Source organism: Hylobates moloch, unplaced genomic scaffold (genome assembly GCF_009828535.3).
Source record: "Hylobates moloch isolate HMO894 unplaced genomic scaffold, HMol_V3 SCAFFOLD_11, whole genome shotgun sequence".
In the NCBI taxonomy this organism is placed as follows: domain Eukaryota; kingdom Metazoa; phylum Chordata; class Mammalia; order Primates; family Hylobatidae; genus Hylobates; species Hylobates moloch.
This window is the reverse complement of record NW_026652286.1, coordinates 104,380,473-104,397,341: the sequence shown is the minus strand read 5'-3', so window position 1 is coordinate 104,397,341 and position 16,869 is coordinate 104,380,473. Positions and strand designations below refer to the sequence as shown.

Below are 16,869 nucleotides of genomic sequence, written 5' to 3'. Positions count from 1 at the left end.
AGGAGTCTCAGCTCTCAAACCAACAAATATCATTGCCTCCACCAGGCATCCGGGTCATTATTCTGAGGCAACTCAGGGGACACACTTCTCTTTGCCACTTTTGATGCCACTTCTTTGATCGACCACTGTCGATGGGCACTTTATCACTCTCCAGTGGCCTGTGAATTTGCCCAAGGCCTCTGCTTCTTAGACCACTGACTCTTGGCGGTTCTCACAGAGCTCTGAGCCATTTGCCACCTCTGCCAAGCCACAGATATGCCCAGCCCAGCGTGGGCTCCCGAGGAGGGTGAGGGCAGCCACCAGTAGGCTCTGCCATCCCAGAGCTAACATGGATTCAACTGCATTCTCTGCAAGCCCAGAGCCGATGAGGCCCAGGCCAGCAGGAGCTGTGGTTGATGCCGTGAATATGCAGGTAATTTAGAAGGATGGAGACAGGTGTCCCTGGCCTTCCATAAATAAATTGCGCACTGATAGGGCTGGGCAGGGAGGATGAGTATAGACGCGAGATAGCGCCCCAGGGAGCCAAGGGGTGGAACTGGCCTTCTAGGCTGATTTTGCCTCTGCCTGGGGGAGATAGAAATGGCTCCTTCCTGGCATCCATAAAGTTGCTGAGCGCAGCCCTTACCTAGAAAGGCAAGGGCCAAAGCCTCCTAGCAAGTTCTTGAGCAGAGCCTATTGGGGAGGAATCCCTGGCGCTTTTGCTTGGAGAGAAACAGGGCTGGGAGGGTCAGAAGAAAGATGATGGGGGCAGGAAAAAGAGAAGGGAGGATGGAGTGAGAAAGGACAGAGCAGGAGGAAGAGGGGAGCATCTGCCGACGACGGTGAAGCAGAGGGAAGGACATCTGTTTGCAGAAGGGGCTGGGGAACGCATTCCCTGGGAGCCTCCTGGGCCCCAGGCCTTCAGCATCTACTGAGTGAATACCTAGGATTGCTCACAGAGGGGGCAGAGGGGAAGGAGCTGGCTCTGATCACACAGCCACCTCGCCGGGCAGTGTCAGAGGTGGTTTTAGCTTCGATCTGAGGCCTCCAAGAAGGGCTATGCCCTCAGACAGCATCCACGTCTGAGAAATGAACCTCCCTGACCCAGTGGGGTGGAGGAGCAAGTGAGGCAGGGAGGAGAAGGGGACACAGTAGTCCTAGCCCTCGACTCTCAGGCCCTCCTAGCCTTGTCTCCTGCCCCAGTACCACATGTGCATTTCCCTTGGCCTCACCCCAGCCCCATTAGAGCCTCAATTCCAGGTAGAGAGTGAGCAGCTAGCAGAGAAGGCCCAGCCCCAGCGGAGCCCTGCTCTCCAAGCCACGTTGCCACAGCACTCAGAAATGGGAACGAAACAGACAGCCACAGAATAATACATGAATGCAGACACGTATTCCTTAGCAAAAATAAATAAATGTAAAAGAAAGAAAGAAGAAAGAGAAAGAAAGATAGAAGGAAGAAAGAGAAAGAAAGATAGAAGAAAGAAAGAGAAAGAGAAAGAAAGAAAGAAGAGAAAGATAGAAGAAAGAAAGAAAAAGAGAAAGAAAGAAAGAAGAGAAAGATAGGAGAAAGAAAAAGAGAAAGAAAGAAAGAGAAAGAAAGAAAGAAAAAGAAAGAAAGAAAGAAAGAAAGAAAAAGGAAAGATTTGAGAGCAGTTTTTTTCTATTTTTCCTTCTTTGATTCATTTTGCTTAAAACCTCCGAGCCCACTTTTTGCCAAAAGGGATGAGGGTGGAGTGGGTACTGGACGTGGCGGGAGAAGAGCTTTTGGGGTGCCTTCTGTTATCTTGGAGTGAGGCAGCTGATGTGATATTTTAATAGGGAACTCATTTTAATAGCCTACAAATGAGGAGTCAGAGACAATTAAAATTCATTTCCAATTAATTGTTTTTTCTTCTCTCATTACCAAGAGTTGCCAGTCAGACACCAACAAAGCCTTCAAAACAAAAGCAGCTCCCAGCCTCCGCTTCAATCTGATGCCACCTGGAAGGAGGCTCCAGACAGTGTCAGCATCTTTGCTTCAAACTTCTCTCCCTTCAGCAAATGACTTATCCGGCCCCTTTGCGGACAAGAGATAGCTCAAATCTTTAGAAGCTGGGACCCTCTAAGTCGTGAAGTCACGGACAAGTTTATTACCACGGCGCTGCAGGATACTTTCTTATAGTTTTTAATACTGGTTTATTTGCTCTCCTGAGGAATGGTCTCAGCAAGCGCATCTCTTGAGGCTGACTTAGCTTCCTGTCTTTCCCCCGCTGCCGCCCTTCTATGCTGTGACCAAAAATCCAGGCTACGAAAAACAGCCTGAGATGACAGAGCCTCACCAGAGCCTGGAGCCGGAAGCCTCGGTGCCCCCACTGCTTAATTGCTGAGTGACGTTGCTCTCCCCCTCCCCAACCTGTGCAACAAGGGAGCCTCCTTCAATGCCCCCAACATGCCTTGCAGCTCTACAACCTTCACTCTGCATTAAAAACACATTATCAATGGCATCTATGAAACACTTAATGGATGCTAAGTATCTTACATGCACACCTCACTTAATGCTCATAAAAAACCTCCTTAACCAGATGCCTCTGGTATCCAGCAGTTCTCAGAGGAAGAAACCAGTCTACGGGACTTTTCCAATCATGGCGAGCCAGGGTTTCAGCTTGGCTGATTCCAGAGCCCGACCTTTAACCTCTATTTCCTCCATGGTTTTGATCTCTGACCCCCTTTAAGATGCCAGAGTTCCTGGAAAATCCTCAGCCTTGTTCTCTGTCTCTGTCTCTCTCTCTGTCTCTCTCTGTCTCTCTCTCTCTCTCTTTGGATGGCGGAACCTTCCAGTGAAACTCCTCACCTCATCTGGATCTTGATGACTAGAGTGGACAGCCCTGAATGACCAACCCTACGGGGCGCAGAGAAACCGGGACAGGGACTCTACCGCATCTTTCCTGGTACAAAACTCAGAGGGGCACGGTGGCTTCCCCAAGCTCCAGCCCCTTTCGAAAGCCGGAAGCTGGGCTCCCCCTACTGGCCACCACCAGTGGAACAGGTCTCCGCAAGGACCAAAGTTCTCACTGAGCCTTACTTTATTATTATTATTATTGTTGTTGTTTGAAATGCCTCATAATAACCGGGATAGATTCCTTAGGAAGCCAAATAATGGGAGGCATTTCCACCCTGGCTTTATAATTAATGTTTGCATCATTTATCTTTCGTGGAAAGATTATTCTGACTAACGAGGTTCTGGGCCACTAATTCATTACACTGCCTTGTCACTTCCTGCTCCTTCTTATTACCCAGAAATAGACTCATTAGTCAGAGTTCAATGCCAGGGAGAAATTGTGTTCCTTAATTTAATTCCCTCACTCACTTCTGGGCCCCATGTTTGTCTGAAATTGGGGATTAGAAGGGGGAAGAAAGGAGTCATCTTCAGTCTCTGCTTCAGACTCATTATACCTTCCCCCTTGTGCCTATCCAACAGAGAAAGGGTCAGGAAAGCTTGTTGTGGTGGCCACGCAGGTGCTGTCCTTTCTCCACTCAAAGCTACAAGCAGGTGAGGGGCCACAGCCCAACCACTTAGGGACTTGTAACATATAATCAAGGTGTTTTTTTTTTTTAATCTCCACTCACAATTAGTGGTACTACCTGGGAATCCTTAGGAATATTCAGGCATTGCTGATAGTAAATGCTGTAGAAGATATTTATTTATTTATAGATAGATAGATAGAGGTAGATATACACGCACACATATATGCATGACACAAAGTGCTTCCAAAGTCCTCTGCCACAGGAACGTAAGGTGATATAATATAGACACTAACAGCCCAGGCTCGTGTTCCATTGGCATGAGTTCAAATCCTGCCTCTTCTCATGCGAGTTGCAAGGCCTTATTCAAGATACTTAACCTCCCCTGGCTGCAGCTTCTCAACCACAAAATAGGAATGACAAAAGCTATCTCTCATCATTATGAGGCTCAAGCCGCACAAGGCACCAGAAGTGGATTGCACAGTGTGCAGCAACTGTGACTATTAAGAACTTGGAAGAGAGGTGCCCTTGGAGTTCAACTAATCAAAACCCAGCAGTGGGAAAGGAGGGTGTCTCCAGGCAGTGGGTCCCAATTCTGGCAGTACAGAGGAGACACCTGCAGATGCTCAAGCCCACCCAGACTGTTTGAGTTGGAATCTCAGGCGTCCATGGGTTTAAAAGTTCCCGGGTGGTTCCAAGGTGAGATCAGGGTGAGAAGCCCTCAAGGTCTCAAGGTCTGCTCAGGGATGTTTCACTCCTGGGCTATTCCTGTTGAGAGAAGCATGAGGCTGAACACTTGCTCACTGCGGTAAGGCAGGAAACTTTCTCTGCATCCCTCCATGACCAGGATTAGTACTCACGTGGCTCCAGGTTCTGGGTAGCTCACTGGGGGCAAAAGCAGGTGTATCACCTGCTGTCGCGGGGCTGCTCCCCTACTGGGGAGCTGGAATCAGAGCACCAATGAATGCTTACGTACAAAGCAAAACGAATGCATGGAAGAAAAAGGGTGGATTCCAGGGTGAGCACCCAGCCTGGGGATCAGGAAGGCTTTCCCAAGGAAGGGTCTTCGGTTGAATTATTAAGGGTACTGAGGGTTACCCTGGAACAGAGGGATCAGAAGTGCTTTCTAGGCAGAAGGAGTAAAGACTACGGCAAAGCCCAGGTGGCTGGAACAGGAACAACCCACAGAAGAGCAGAGCTGGAGAGCAAGCAGAGGCCAGGATCCACAGGCTTTGTAGATTCTGCCCAGAATTGGGGTCCTCCTCTTTAAGGGAAAAGAGAGCTTTAAATGAAGGAGTCCCAGGTAGGGTGCAGAGGTGGGATGGCAAGATCCAATAAGCCAGCCCTGAAACCCACTTACTTCCTTGCAGCGTAATCGTGAGAACCAAGGCCATGGCATGGAGCAAGGGGCCAGCCAAAGCACTCCCCCTCTGCTAGGGTTCCCTAGGCCTTCAAGTCAGTTCCTTAGAGGACACTGCATGGCCCCAGACCCCAATGCATGGGGCTGAATCTCTCAGACGTGAGGCCTGGATCTTTACTCACCCAGGCACGGATCAATAGCTCAGCTTCCAGAAATGTGGATCCCAGCCACAGCTGGAAAAGAATGCCCTCCTCCCTGATAAGTCATCCCACTGGAATGGTAGTGTGTCAGCAGCCTTTAGTGAGTGCAGCTTTGTGAGTCCTTCGCCAAGTCCCTTGGTGTCTCTGTTGCACTGATCTTATCCATTTGTGGACCAGAGAGGCTGAGGACCGTGTTGTGGGTCGGGGACTCTGGGAATGTCATCCAGGGCTACTTGGCTTTCAGTCAACCTCTGCCCAGAGATCATAGGCATCTCCCATCTCAGGATGCCAGAATTGGATGTGTTTGTCGAGTATGTCACTTCATTCTGGGATCCTCTGTTCTGTGAGGGGTGGTTGTAGGCATGGCTCCAATGGGGTAGGCCAGGCTGGGGGCAGACAGGTGGTCTCCTGCCCTCACAAGGCCTTGTGCATTTGTGGTATATTGCGGTCAATGATTTCCTCCTCAGTGAAGCTAGTCATTAGAAGTGAATCCATGAGTCTGACCGTAGCTGTTTGTAACTGTAAGTTTCACTGAAATAAAAGAACCCTCTGGCAATTATAAGACAGGAGGCAGGGCCAGGGGCAGGGTGTGGACGTCTCATGAGCCATATTCTACGGCACTGCTCCTCCCACGGCAGTAAGGTTGAGAGCTGAGTTCAGCCAGTTCTGCTTGTTCCCAGACCTGGGGGCTGAGTCTAGATGAATGCATTTTGTGACTTTGTTAGTTTGCTAGAGCTGCCATAACAAAATACCACAGACCGGGTAGCTTAGACAACAGAAATTTGTTTCCTCACACTCTGCAGGTTAGAAGTTCAAGATCAATGTGTCGGCAGTGTCAGTTTCCTCTTAGGCATCTCTCCTTGGCTTGCAGATGGCTGCCTTCTTTCTGTGTCTTCACATGAACTCTCCTCCCTGTGTGCTGTGTCCTGATCACTCTCTATAAGGACATCAGTCATATTGGATTCAGGCCGAGCCATATGACCTCTTTTTGCCCTAATCACCTCTTTAAGTATCTCCCAACACAGTCACCTTCTGAATGACTGGAGGTCAGGACTTCAACATGTAAATTTTGGAAAGACCCTGTTCAGCCCATAACAGTGACCAAACAGTATGGACAAAGCTCTTTATCCTTCACTTGCCAGGGATCTCTACTTGGCTTTCCACATCAGTGCAATCACTGTTTACCCAAAATATTTGTTACCCTGTAGTACAAAAAGGTTTACATTCTCAATAGCTGGGCAAATGTCAGGATTAAGATAACTCACTCCAGAGATGAGGTGTGGGAAGGATGGGTAAGAGGAAGCCGCTGTCTCCAGGTGTCAGCCTTGAGAGGAGATCCCTTCTTAATTTCCCTGCGGGACAGGAGGGAACGTGTGAATGCCACTGGCAAACACAGATGGCATTTAGAGCACGGTTCTCCCTAAGGCTTGGTGGGTACCCATCCGTGGCTGCAGGAAGCAGTTCTGTGGGTTCTGTCTCCAGTGCCCAACAGAAGCGCAGAGGATATGGGCTCCAGGAGTTCAAAGTCAGTCACACACGAGGATGTGCCGAGTGATCCTCATCCCTTTGTTTAGCTTCTCTGAGTAACAATCGTCCCTTTATTCTGTCTGTCATTAAAGGACGGCAACAGATGTAAAAGAGTGGCTTTTAAATGTTGCCAGAAAAAGGAAATATTAAAATCTAAAAAAAAAAAAACACACAAAAAACAACGGAAGAGATCAGTGGCCCGCTTCTGACTCATGGCATTCTATGGCATTCTATGATCTCTTGACTTTGGGGATAATGAACTACATCTCAAATCTACTTGGTTTATTTTACTAAAATTATCAAATTAACATATAGGAAGAAGAAGACATGGGAACCGCAACGTATGGCGCATGTTCATTTGGTACCTGGCACTGGGGATAGACAGCTGGAGAGAGGGAGAATTTAATTTCCTGGGGCCCATACGCCTCTGAGTGATTGGCAGGCTAATTTTGCTCTCCACTAGGCCTGGTATTGAAAGGAAGTGAAGATGCAGAAAGCTGCCAAGAACTGTTCCTTGTATTGGCAAAAATTCTAGACCTCATTAGAAAAATCAAGAACTAGATTCAGAAATCTGGAAGGCCACAGTGAGAGGGGATTTTTCAAGTAATGATAATTATTAAATATTGTCAGAGTATCCTTTTACAGGTACTTGGTCTCTGGTTAAGCTTATGCAGTATTATACTACCATGCTTCTGTCCTCATGTTGAGAGGTTCAGAGAACTTAATAAATTGCCCAAGTCACACAGCAAATTGGTAGCAGATGCAGGCCTCAAACTGGGTTCTTCTAAATCTGGGCCCAGCTCTTTGTCACCTCCCTGTGCTGGCTCCACTGGGGAGCCCTGTCCAGAGAGGCCTGGCAGCCAAGAGTTTGGTCGATCTGCACAGCTAGAGGGGAGCAAGCCCAGGGTGGTCCAAAGACTTTCCTTTCCTGTCACCTTCTGCTCTTTGGGGATAGAATTTTCATCCCAAAGCAGTTAAGTGCACAAATACTGCCGTCAGATAGACACAAGCTCTAATTCAAGCTTCAAGGTCACATGCAAATTATCTCATCGCTTTAAGCCTGGATTTCCTTGTTTGTAAGAAGATGATAAAACCAGTATCATAGAATTGCTTTGAAAATAAGATAAATCTCTGTGTGTGTGTGTATTGTTTAGTAAGGCGTCTGACACTTAGTAAGTCTTAGCTAAAAAAGAAAAAAAAAGGTAACAAAAACATCCTTGTCCAAAGAGAGAGTGGGAACCTCAGCGATCCTCAAAGCCGGCTTTGCCAGGGCTGCCAAGGGAGTGACTTGCTGTTGAAGACCATACAGTTCTTTGTTTCCATCTCTGCTAGAAGCGGTGCACACAGTCCACCTGGCACTCACTGCTGCTCCCTCAAAGCTAGAGAACCAGAGCTGAGAAGCAGAAACCTTCTCAGTGGCCTGGCCTGTGCTGCAGACAGACAGAGGGGTCAAGGAAGGCCCCCGGACCGGAGGCAGAGAGAGGAATGGAGTGAGAGAGATCAATGCTGGACCCAAGATGATTAACTGTGCCAACCTGGGGCACTGGCGCTAGGGAGATGGTCAGATCGACGGATTCCAAGCCAATGAAGAGCCTGGCGCATTCAGCAGCCAAGCTGTGAAGTTAAACACAGCGACGGGGCCAGGCGTTTGGTGAGCGATGACGGTGCTGAAACAGTACACATGTATCTTGGGAAACAACACTGAGCGGCCAGATCTGGTTCTGAAAAATGTCTTTGCTCCTTGTCACCTTTCAAAGGTAAAATCACAGCTCTGTGAGTATGCATGTAGGAACATGAACATGTGTGTGAGCACGTGCCAGCGTTTGTGTGTTGGGGGGGGTGCCTGTAAACACTACACCTTTGTCCTCTTATTCCACCAGGGCCCAGTAGTGCTGAGGAATGTGCTGTTTATTAGGCAGGTGCAAATAGAATGTCATTCCCATGGTTCTGAGAATCATAGCATATTAAAACTGTTCAAATATATCCCATGGACTTACATACTCTGTGGAAAATGTTCTCGTAAAATTAACATATACTCTATTACCTCCTTATTAATGGGAAATTCGGAGGGACTGCCTTCATCCATCATAGTAAGCTGGGCCCCTCAGTGTTCCCCGCCCCAAGCTGACAAGGCAAGCTCTGAGGTCCACAGGGAGCCAGGAGGGAAGGCCGTCCCTTTTCACCCATGCAATGGCTACCCTATGCAGAGAAGGGAGGACCTCAAGACCAGAAAGCAATTATGTTGTAGCCCTTATTCTGTGGACACTCAAAAACACATGAATGTTCCCACTAAATCAGTGACTCCATCAACCTTGATCCACAGGCCTTGGCTGTAGCAGAGGCACTGCAGGAAGCCACGTGGCTAAGAACCCACCTTCTTACTGCCATGTTGGGCAGCTTCTAGGAGTGCTTCCTGGTCTCAGATTTTCAATTTTCAAAGCAGGGTGGGGGTGGCGTACAGCCCTTGCTCAGGCTAGGAGCCAGATACGTGGCAGCTTAATTTTCCCCATTATGCAGGGCAAATACCAAGAAGCATTCCCAGGTGTGTCTGCAACCATGAAAACGTGCCACGAGTCACAGTGTCTTCGGAGGAAATGAAAGACCACAGGACGGGGACATGGCATCATGAAAAAAGACGCTTTGTCATTTTCAACATATGGTGACACTTTTCCTAATTTAGAGGGGGAAGCTGGGCGTTGAGTTTTCTGTTATCCCTCCTCTTTGTTAAAAGCAAGGGAAAGAAGATTTAAAGAACATCTGTGTACTCAAATGATAGAAACAGAATTATACACTTTCAGTAACAAATTCTAGTATTTTTGTCTCTTTCGAAGATTTCCGAAGCCCATAGATTTCTCTCGTGCTTGTGAGAGCATTTTCTCTGAGATCTTAGACACAGTGTTGAAGATGAAATTGTTTTTGTCTTTTTCCCCTTACTGTTAACCCAGCCCCCACTTCATTCTGTTAATCTCCTTTAATTGGACATAAGACTGAGTACGTTCAATATTTTTATTGAATTGAGTTTTATGTTTCCAGTCTGGATTTATAGACTGTTAAATAGAATGTTTTACGTTTCTCTCTCTAAGAAAATAACAAATACATGTGGGACAGAGCCATCAATTATATCAGTGGATTGTTGGCAACTCACGGGGGGGAAAAAGGAGCATTTTCACTCTACTCTTAGGGGAAAGCAATTATATTTAAGAGCAGTAGAGAGCCAAAACTAGTCTGGAACTTCAAAACGCCTTTCTTGACTGACCAAGAAAAGGTACAGTGACTACAATGACAAACCAGCCCCCAGCTCTTTTAGAAAGCTACTCTGCCTCATACTAAAGAGAAAATAAGTGACGCTTCAGCCTCGGCGACCAGGCAGGAATAGAAAAATACATTGACAGTGGTTGGATAGACCTTAAAATTAAGTAAAAAATTCTTAATATACAAGATCTCGGTTTTCCCACAAACCTCCTTTCTGTCCAGAAATTTCCATGCCATTTACTGCCTGATCATATCAGGAATGACATTCTTTCTTGTTCTTGATTTTCCTTCCTGGAATGTTTGAATCCTGCCTCTCCAGAACACTTTTCCCTACTTCCTCTAGGCCCTACTCACAGCAATGTAGCTGACACACAGCATTAGCGTGCAAAACCTCAAATCCTTTCTGACTTGGAACTTCACCCAGGAAAGACCTCTAGCAAAAGTGCTGGCCATTGTGTCACAGGACAAACCCCTTTCAAAGAACAAAGCTCTCATCATCTCAAAAGCCACAGTCACCACCTGGACCTTCCGTCCTGAGGAAAGGATTCTCCACCGAATCTGGGGGGAAGACCCCCCACTAGTCCGTGCAAAAGATGAAGAATTGAGTATGCACCTACCTGTGCCCTTCCATTTCCACCTCTTCCCACCTTCCCCGTTTCTTTTTCCGCTCATTTTTTTTCCACTTTAAAAACATCCAACTTTGCCTTGGGGATGAGCAGAATGAAATGTCACTTACCTATAAAAAGAGACAGAAGAGAAAGCCATGCATCACATTACACACAAGTTCTTTGAAATCAAGGCCAGCTTCTGACTTTGAAACTGTAACAATGAGTGAATATTATTTTTTCATCCTACCTTTCTATATTTAATGAAACTGAGGATTTTGCAAGTAGCCCATCCCCAGGGCCCAGTCTCCCTTCGTGATTTTCCTTTTGTTTCTTTGCCTCCCCCGTCCCTCTTCACCACCCTAGCCCCACACCGTCTGTCCCCGCTTCATGGATGAAAGGTCAGGAAGGATTAAGGGGGGGTGCACAGACCCGGAGATCAAGGCCAGCCCTCAGATGTGGGCAGCAAGGTTTTGAGGCACGAGGAGCCGCTTTTCGCCTCTTTTCTCACAGGTCACAGAGATGGGACCCAGGGTCAGCACTGGCTGGTGCCTCTCGGGAGGAGGGAGGAAGGTCAGCTCCCCGCAGGGTGACTTTCCACCTGGTGGCTTTGGGGCTCTTTCAAATGCCTCTGCTCTGAGTCTTCCTCCTCTCTCCCTCCCTCACCCTCACCCTCTCAGCCCTCCTGGTTTGGGTGTGAATGAATTCATCCAAGGTCTCCATCCCCCGCTTCATCCTGCAGCATCTGTCTCTCAGATTTGCTTCTACAGAAAACCTCATCATTGCAGCACCCTGAGGCCAACAACCACCTGAATGGGTCATTGTTTTCAGTCCCCTGCCTCAATACAGGATGCAAACTGGTCCACCCAGTCCTACGAGTCCTACTGGACACTTTGAGAACCCTGAGATGCTGAGTCCCCGCCTTGCCCGGCTCCTGGCCCCAGGGGCTCCCTGTCTTCATGCAGCAAGCTCCTTGTGGCCGACTGATTCGGTTCTGTTGGCTGCAGGGGAGCCAGGCTCTGAGCATTCTACTCTCAAGAAGAGCCCCTCACCCACCACGCTATGCAGCGGATCCTTCACGTGCTCGCATATCGGAAAATTGACTTCACTGTCCTGCCAGTGTCTTCTTCTTCTTATGCCTGAATAACTCAGTTCCTTTTAGCCTCTTCTTAAAGATTTCAGTTTTCCATCTTTCCTCCTCCAAGCTCCTCTGAGACCCTCCATGGAGTACAGCTCAGAGCTGAGCCCTGGAGAGAAAAGCAGCCATGTGTCCCCCGATTCTGTTGCTGCATCCCCCAAAGAGGTTTCCAATCAAGATGCTCTGCCAGAAACGGAATTACGGTCAAATATTGCATCCCGATCACATTAGTATGTTAAAGACTCGGAGAGCGTTCGAGGTAAAGATCTATGCTGAAACTTTTCCTAACAGTATTTGACTCAGAAATGTTTCTTGCTATATATAAACTAAAACACCACACTTCAGAAGGATGACACTTTTTTTCTCGTTATGAATGTAAAACTAAATACAATTGATCTGGTATTATCACAAGCAGTGGCCAGAGGACCCCGAAGTCGATGGCCCGCCCACCATGCCCTATAGAAAGCCTGGGCTGAGGGCTCAGCATACAGGGTCTGGCTCGACTCCCTCACCCAGTGTGATGAAGGGCTATCCCCTTGCTCCCGGCAGCTCTCTCACCTGTGAGATATGAGGACCCTGAAGCACCCTGCGCACTAGGATGTGGTGAGGCTGCAACGATACTTTAAATGTGCTTTGCGAACTGTAAAGAGCAAAACACTTTAAGGGTCTGGTGGTGTCAGTGCCTCTGTTCTTGAGGCCACACTCATGGGAGAAGAGATCACTTGGCCTCAGCTGCCCTGGGAGCTGGTGAAAAATGTGTGGTTTTGACTGTGGTCAGCCAATGAGACATCAGAGGCAGCAGTTCCTTGAATACTTCCCCTGCTGTGGACCCTGAGGGAGGGAACTGATACCAGAGGTCTTTTCCATCTTTAGTGTCTACACCTACGTGTCTTCCTCTATTGCACAGGGATGCTCTCTCTGCCTTCTCAGTGCTTACATCTATTTTTTTTTTCTTTTTGGAGTCTCGCTCTGTCACCCAGGCTGGAGAGCAGTGATGCGATATCAGCTCACTGCCAACCTCTGATGCCCTGGTTTAAGTGACTCTCGTGCCTCAGCCTCCCGAGGAGCTGGGATTACAAGTGCCTGCCACCATGCCCAGCTAATTTTTTGTATTTTTATTAGAGACAGGGTTTTGCCATGCTGTCCAGGCTGTTCTCTAACTCCTGACCTCTGGTGATCCGCCCACCTCGGCCTCCCAAAGTGCTGGAATTACAGGCGTGAGCCACCGCGTCCGGCCGTTTACACCTTTTAAAGCTTGTGATCCTGCTGTCTCTGCTCTGTGGCTTTGCATCTGGGCAAGTTTCTCCGCAGACCAGGAACCTCTAAATAGGGGGAGGAAAGAGAGGCCGCCGAATCAGAACAAGGCATGCCGTCCTCCTCTACCTCCTCTATTACTCTTGAATAAGAGAGAATGCAAGGACAAACGGGCATCAGCATAATGACGTGTCCATATAGGTTCATGAATGTAAGAGCTGCACCACGAGGGTGTAGAATGTTTACAGTTGGGGAGGCTGGGAAAAGGGGTCTATGGGAATGCTCTGTATTTTCCCCTTATTTTACTGGAACCTAAAACTGCTCCAAAAATAAAGTTTATGAATGAAAACAAATTACAGGCCCTTACGTTCTTATTCATTCAAGAAAATCTTCTCAAGCACATTCTATGTGTAAGTCCCAGAATAATTTCTTATTGAATAGGAGAATTCTGAGAGACGACTGCATTTTCTGTGTACAGTGGACAGAATGGAAGAAATGGGACTAAGATCCTAGCCCTGGGAGAGACTGAAAACTTGAGGGAAAGAGAGCAATATGTCTATAAAAAGTTAGGGAAATAGAAAACCACGTTGTCCCACGATTATCTCCCCACCCCACTCCTTTATCTTTGCAAACTTTATCTACAATTTAAACCCAGCTTAAGTACCACCTGGCCCCTCAGGTCTCTTCAGAGCTCATCTCAGAATGTGTCACTCACGTCTCACTCTTCCCCTCATACTCAACAGCTTGCTGCCTGCCTTGCCCTGTGGTTCTGTTCTGTTTTGCCATACATTTGAGTCTGCTGTTTCCACTCTGCTCCTACATTTTGACTTTGCAACCCTGACAACATCTAGCCCAGGGTTTTCTGCAAAATGAGTTGTAAGAAAGCTTGAGGTTTCCAGACCTTTGTGAGTATTGCATTTGCAGATAAGAGATTGTGGGTCTATACACATTACTGCGATATGCTGAGATAGTGCTGGGACTCCAGTGATAAGAGATATGATGCCTGCCTCCTTATATCCTGGCAAGGCACACAGATGAGTAGGTGCTCAGCTGTAATATAGCATCCTATTGACAAGACAGAGGTAGGCATGGGGTGCTCTGAGGGGACAGAGGAGAAGTGCCTTCTATTTGGTGCTATAACAATACAAAGGAAAAACAAACTGGAATTGGTGGAGACCATCCACAAAAACTTCGAAGAAGAGGCTGGCCCTTTGCGAGCAGCTACCTGCTGACATGCGTCATTAAAAACACTGGTCCACCCTCTGCCCTTTATTCTTCCATGCCAGGGAAAGCTTGCCTTGTTTTTCTCCCTTCTTGCTCTGCATAGTTCTTCTGCCATGGAATTCCCCACTGACCTTTCCCAGATCTAAGGCTGGCCTCAGATGCTTGCCTCTCCAAAGGGCTCAGAACCCTAGACCCCAGCTAACTGTCAGACTGGGCCAGTGCTTGATGCTGGGCCTCCACTCAAGGGTCCCCTAGCCTGACCCATTTCGATGATTTTTTTTTTTTTTTGGCTGGTCTTTATAGGCCCATTGTAAAACCACAAGTGGAAACAGCTCAGCTGCTCAAAGAGGGTTTCATCTGAAGAGCTTGTCCTTCTCCAGGCCCGCCTTCCTTCCGCTAACAGTGCAGAGAAGCACTCGGTTAACCCCCTCAGTTCCAGAGCCAGGGACACTCCTCAGCCTCCCAGAGCTGAACAACAGTGCCAGACCACCATGGCGGCTCACGGAGAACAGATGACTCGGTCAAACTTAAAAACAGCAGATTCCACCTGTAGTTCAAGTGCTTTCTACAGAAGTGGGTCATCTTCTTGGGAAATGTTTATAGTGACAGTTGCATACCTACTCCAAACTTGGAGCTAGACTAGCTCTGTCTCAAACACCCTCTCTGAAGACTTTTGGGCCTCCAGGACAAGAAAAACAGGGTGAAAAAGCCAGGGCTCAGCGCGCAGGGGCAGAACGAGGTAGTGCCCCTTCTTCCTTCTCCCCGGCTGTCATGCCCCGTCCTCCTCCTTTGTCCAAACCGGAACTGGAAAACCCATCAGCAGGAGCTCTGCCTCCTGTGACCTGCAGCAGTATATCTGTGACACAGGCTACAGGTAGCCAAGCCTCCAACTCCTTCTCCTTAGCATCTATCAAGGACCTATGTCAAGTCCCAAGTCTATCCATGCGGTTGGGAGGATGGTTCCTCAATGCCTGCAGTTATTCACCGGATTCAGAAGTGCCTCCTCACAGCCCGTGCTGCATCATAGGAAGGAAAAGAAAGCGAGAGTTGCTTCTGTGTCTTTTTAGGTGGAGAAATGAAGTAGGGTCATCTAGAGGTGCAGTATTTTTAGGCAAGTCTTTTTAAAAGACTGTGTGGGTGGATTTAAAATCTTTTCTCCAGCCACCCCCGTAACTGGGATGGTGGTGGTATGGAGACGAATCTCTTACACTTTTTTTCCTGAGGTCTTTTCTTTCCCTGCATAAAACACTACTGGAATGCAAAGCCTTTTCCCTTTACCTACCCACGTCTCCTGTATGCCCTAGAGCATGCGGTCTGGCAGTAACACTTCGCTGGTGGGAATACTGAGGCCCAGGAAAATGGCAGACGAGAATCTGGTGGGTTTGAGGGAAATGAAGGAAAAGGAGGCAGAACTGACCACTGGTCTAGGCTGTCCCTCATCTGCCCTCCCATTCCTTCCCAGGCTGAGGGAGGAGGTCCTCCCCGGACCTAGGGCACAGGTTCAATGATGGGATGGGGCAGGTGCCCAGATGGCCAATCGATTTGGTCCCAGCACTTCAGAAAGGCGCTGCCTCTGTGCTGCTCTGAGTCTTCCAGTGGAGACTAGAATTTCTCCGAGCAGCACTTCTCCTTTCCCTTGATTGCCTCACACAGAGCTTGGCTGGGCAGGAGACTTTTCTTTTCATTCTGGTGAGCATATTTATTAATTTCCACAGTCAGATAGAACAATGTGCTAAACATCTAGAGAATCTCAACTGTCCTCCCTGCCAGCCCACCCTCCTTTCTCTACCATTCCTGAGTGCGGAATGGATCCGGCAGGGGCTGGTGGTCCCAGCCCACCGGCAGGCCAAGCCCACAGCCTCGCATCTGTGTCTTTTACAGCAAAGCAGCTGAGAGCAGCCCCCTGCACAAAAACAACCAAGCCAGAGACTTCTCTGCATTTCTGGAAGCCCTGGAGGTTGTTGCTGACCTTGCCTCTTTTCAGGTTTCCTGTTTTTCTGTGAGGTGTGTCCAAAAAGGAAGGAGGAAGGTACCAGATTAAATGCTACTAATTAGCATCTTCTCCTGGATGATGGAGCAAGTGTCTGGAAATTGCCAAGAATTCCAGAAAACACGAAGGATAGCTCTGGTGTAGGATAAGGATGGGAGCCCCACTTTTCTTAACAGCTGAGCTATCAGATACTAAGCCAGTAGTTCTCAACTTTGTCTGCACACAAGAATGACTTCAGAAGACTTGAAAAACCCGCATACTCAAGTCGTATCCCAACCCAATCACATCAGAATCCTTGAGAGTGGGACCCTGCACTCTCGTTTCTAAAAACTCTCTGATTCCAACATGCAGCCAAATGTGGGAAGCAGTGTGCTACAGCATGCCTGAGGAGCGGCGGGGGGCGGAGGTCGGGGGTGAGCGGTTGGTAAAACACAGGTGCGAGCCCCAGGCCCAGCATTTCCGATTGAGTACATTTGCATGTGGCCTGAGATTTTTCATTTCTGAGTAGCTGGGTGGATTAATCCATTTTGCATTGCTATAAAAGAATACTTGAGACTGGGTAATTTATAAAGAAAAGAGGTGTATTTGGCTCACAGTTCTGCAGGCTGTATAAGTAGCATGGCTCCAATGCCAGCTTCTGGTGAGGCCTCAGGGAGCTTCCACTCATGGCAAAAGGCAAGGGGAGTGGGTGTGTCACATGGTGAGAGAGGGAACAAGAGCAAGTGTGGGAGGTGCCAGGCTCTTTTTAACAACCAGATCTCATGTGAACTAACAGAGCCAGAACTCACTCATTACTTCCAGGACCCCCTCAAGCCACTCATGAAGAATCCGCTCCCATG

General features: G+C 48.1%; 1 protein-coding gene across 5 annotated transcripts in view; it reads right to left on the bottom strand.

Moving 5' to 3' along the window:
• Window positions 1-16,869, bottom strand: part of NTM (neurotrimin) — a 982,933-nt gene that overhangs the window by 675,613 nt on the left and 290,451 nt on the right. The window contains exon 1 of one of the 5 annotated variants that reach the window (XM_058446579.1): window positions 10,437-10,532. The exons of the other annotated variants lie outside the window; for them this stretch is intronic. Within the exon in view, the coding sequence (XP_058302562.1) occupies window positions 10,437-10,491 (55 nt within the window). The 5' untranslated portion in view covers window positions 10,492-10,532. Of the gene's footprint in view, window positions 1-10,436; window positions 10,533-16,869 lie in introns of those variants that run through there. 5 annotated transcript variants of the gene reach the window in all.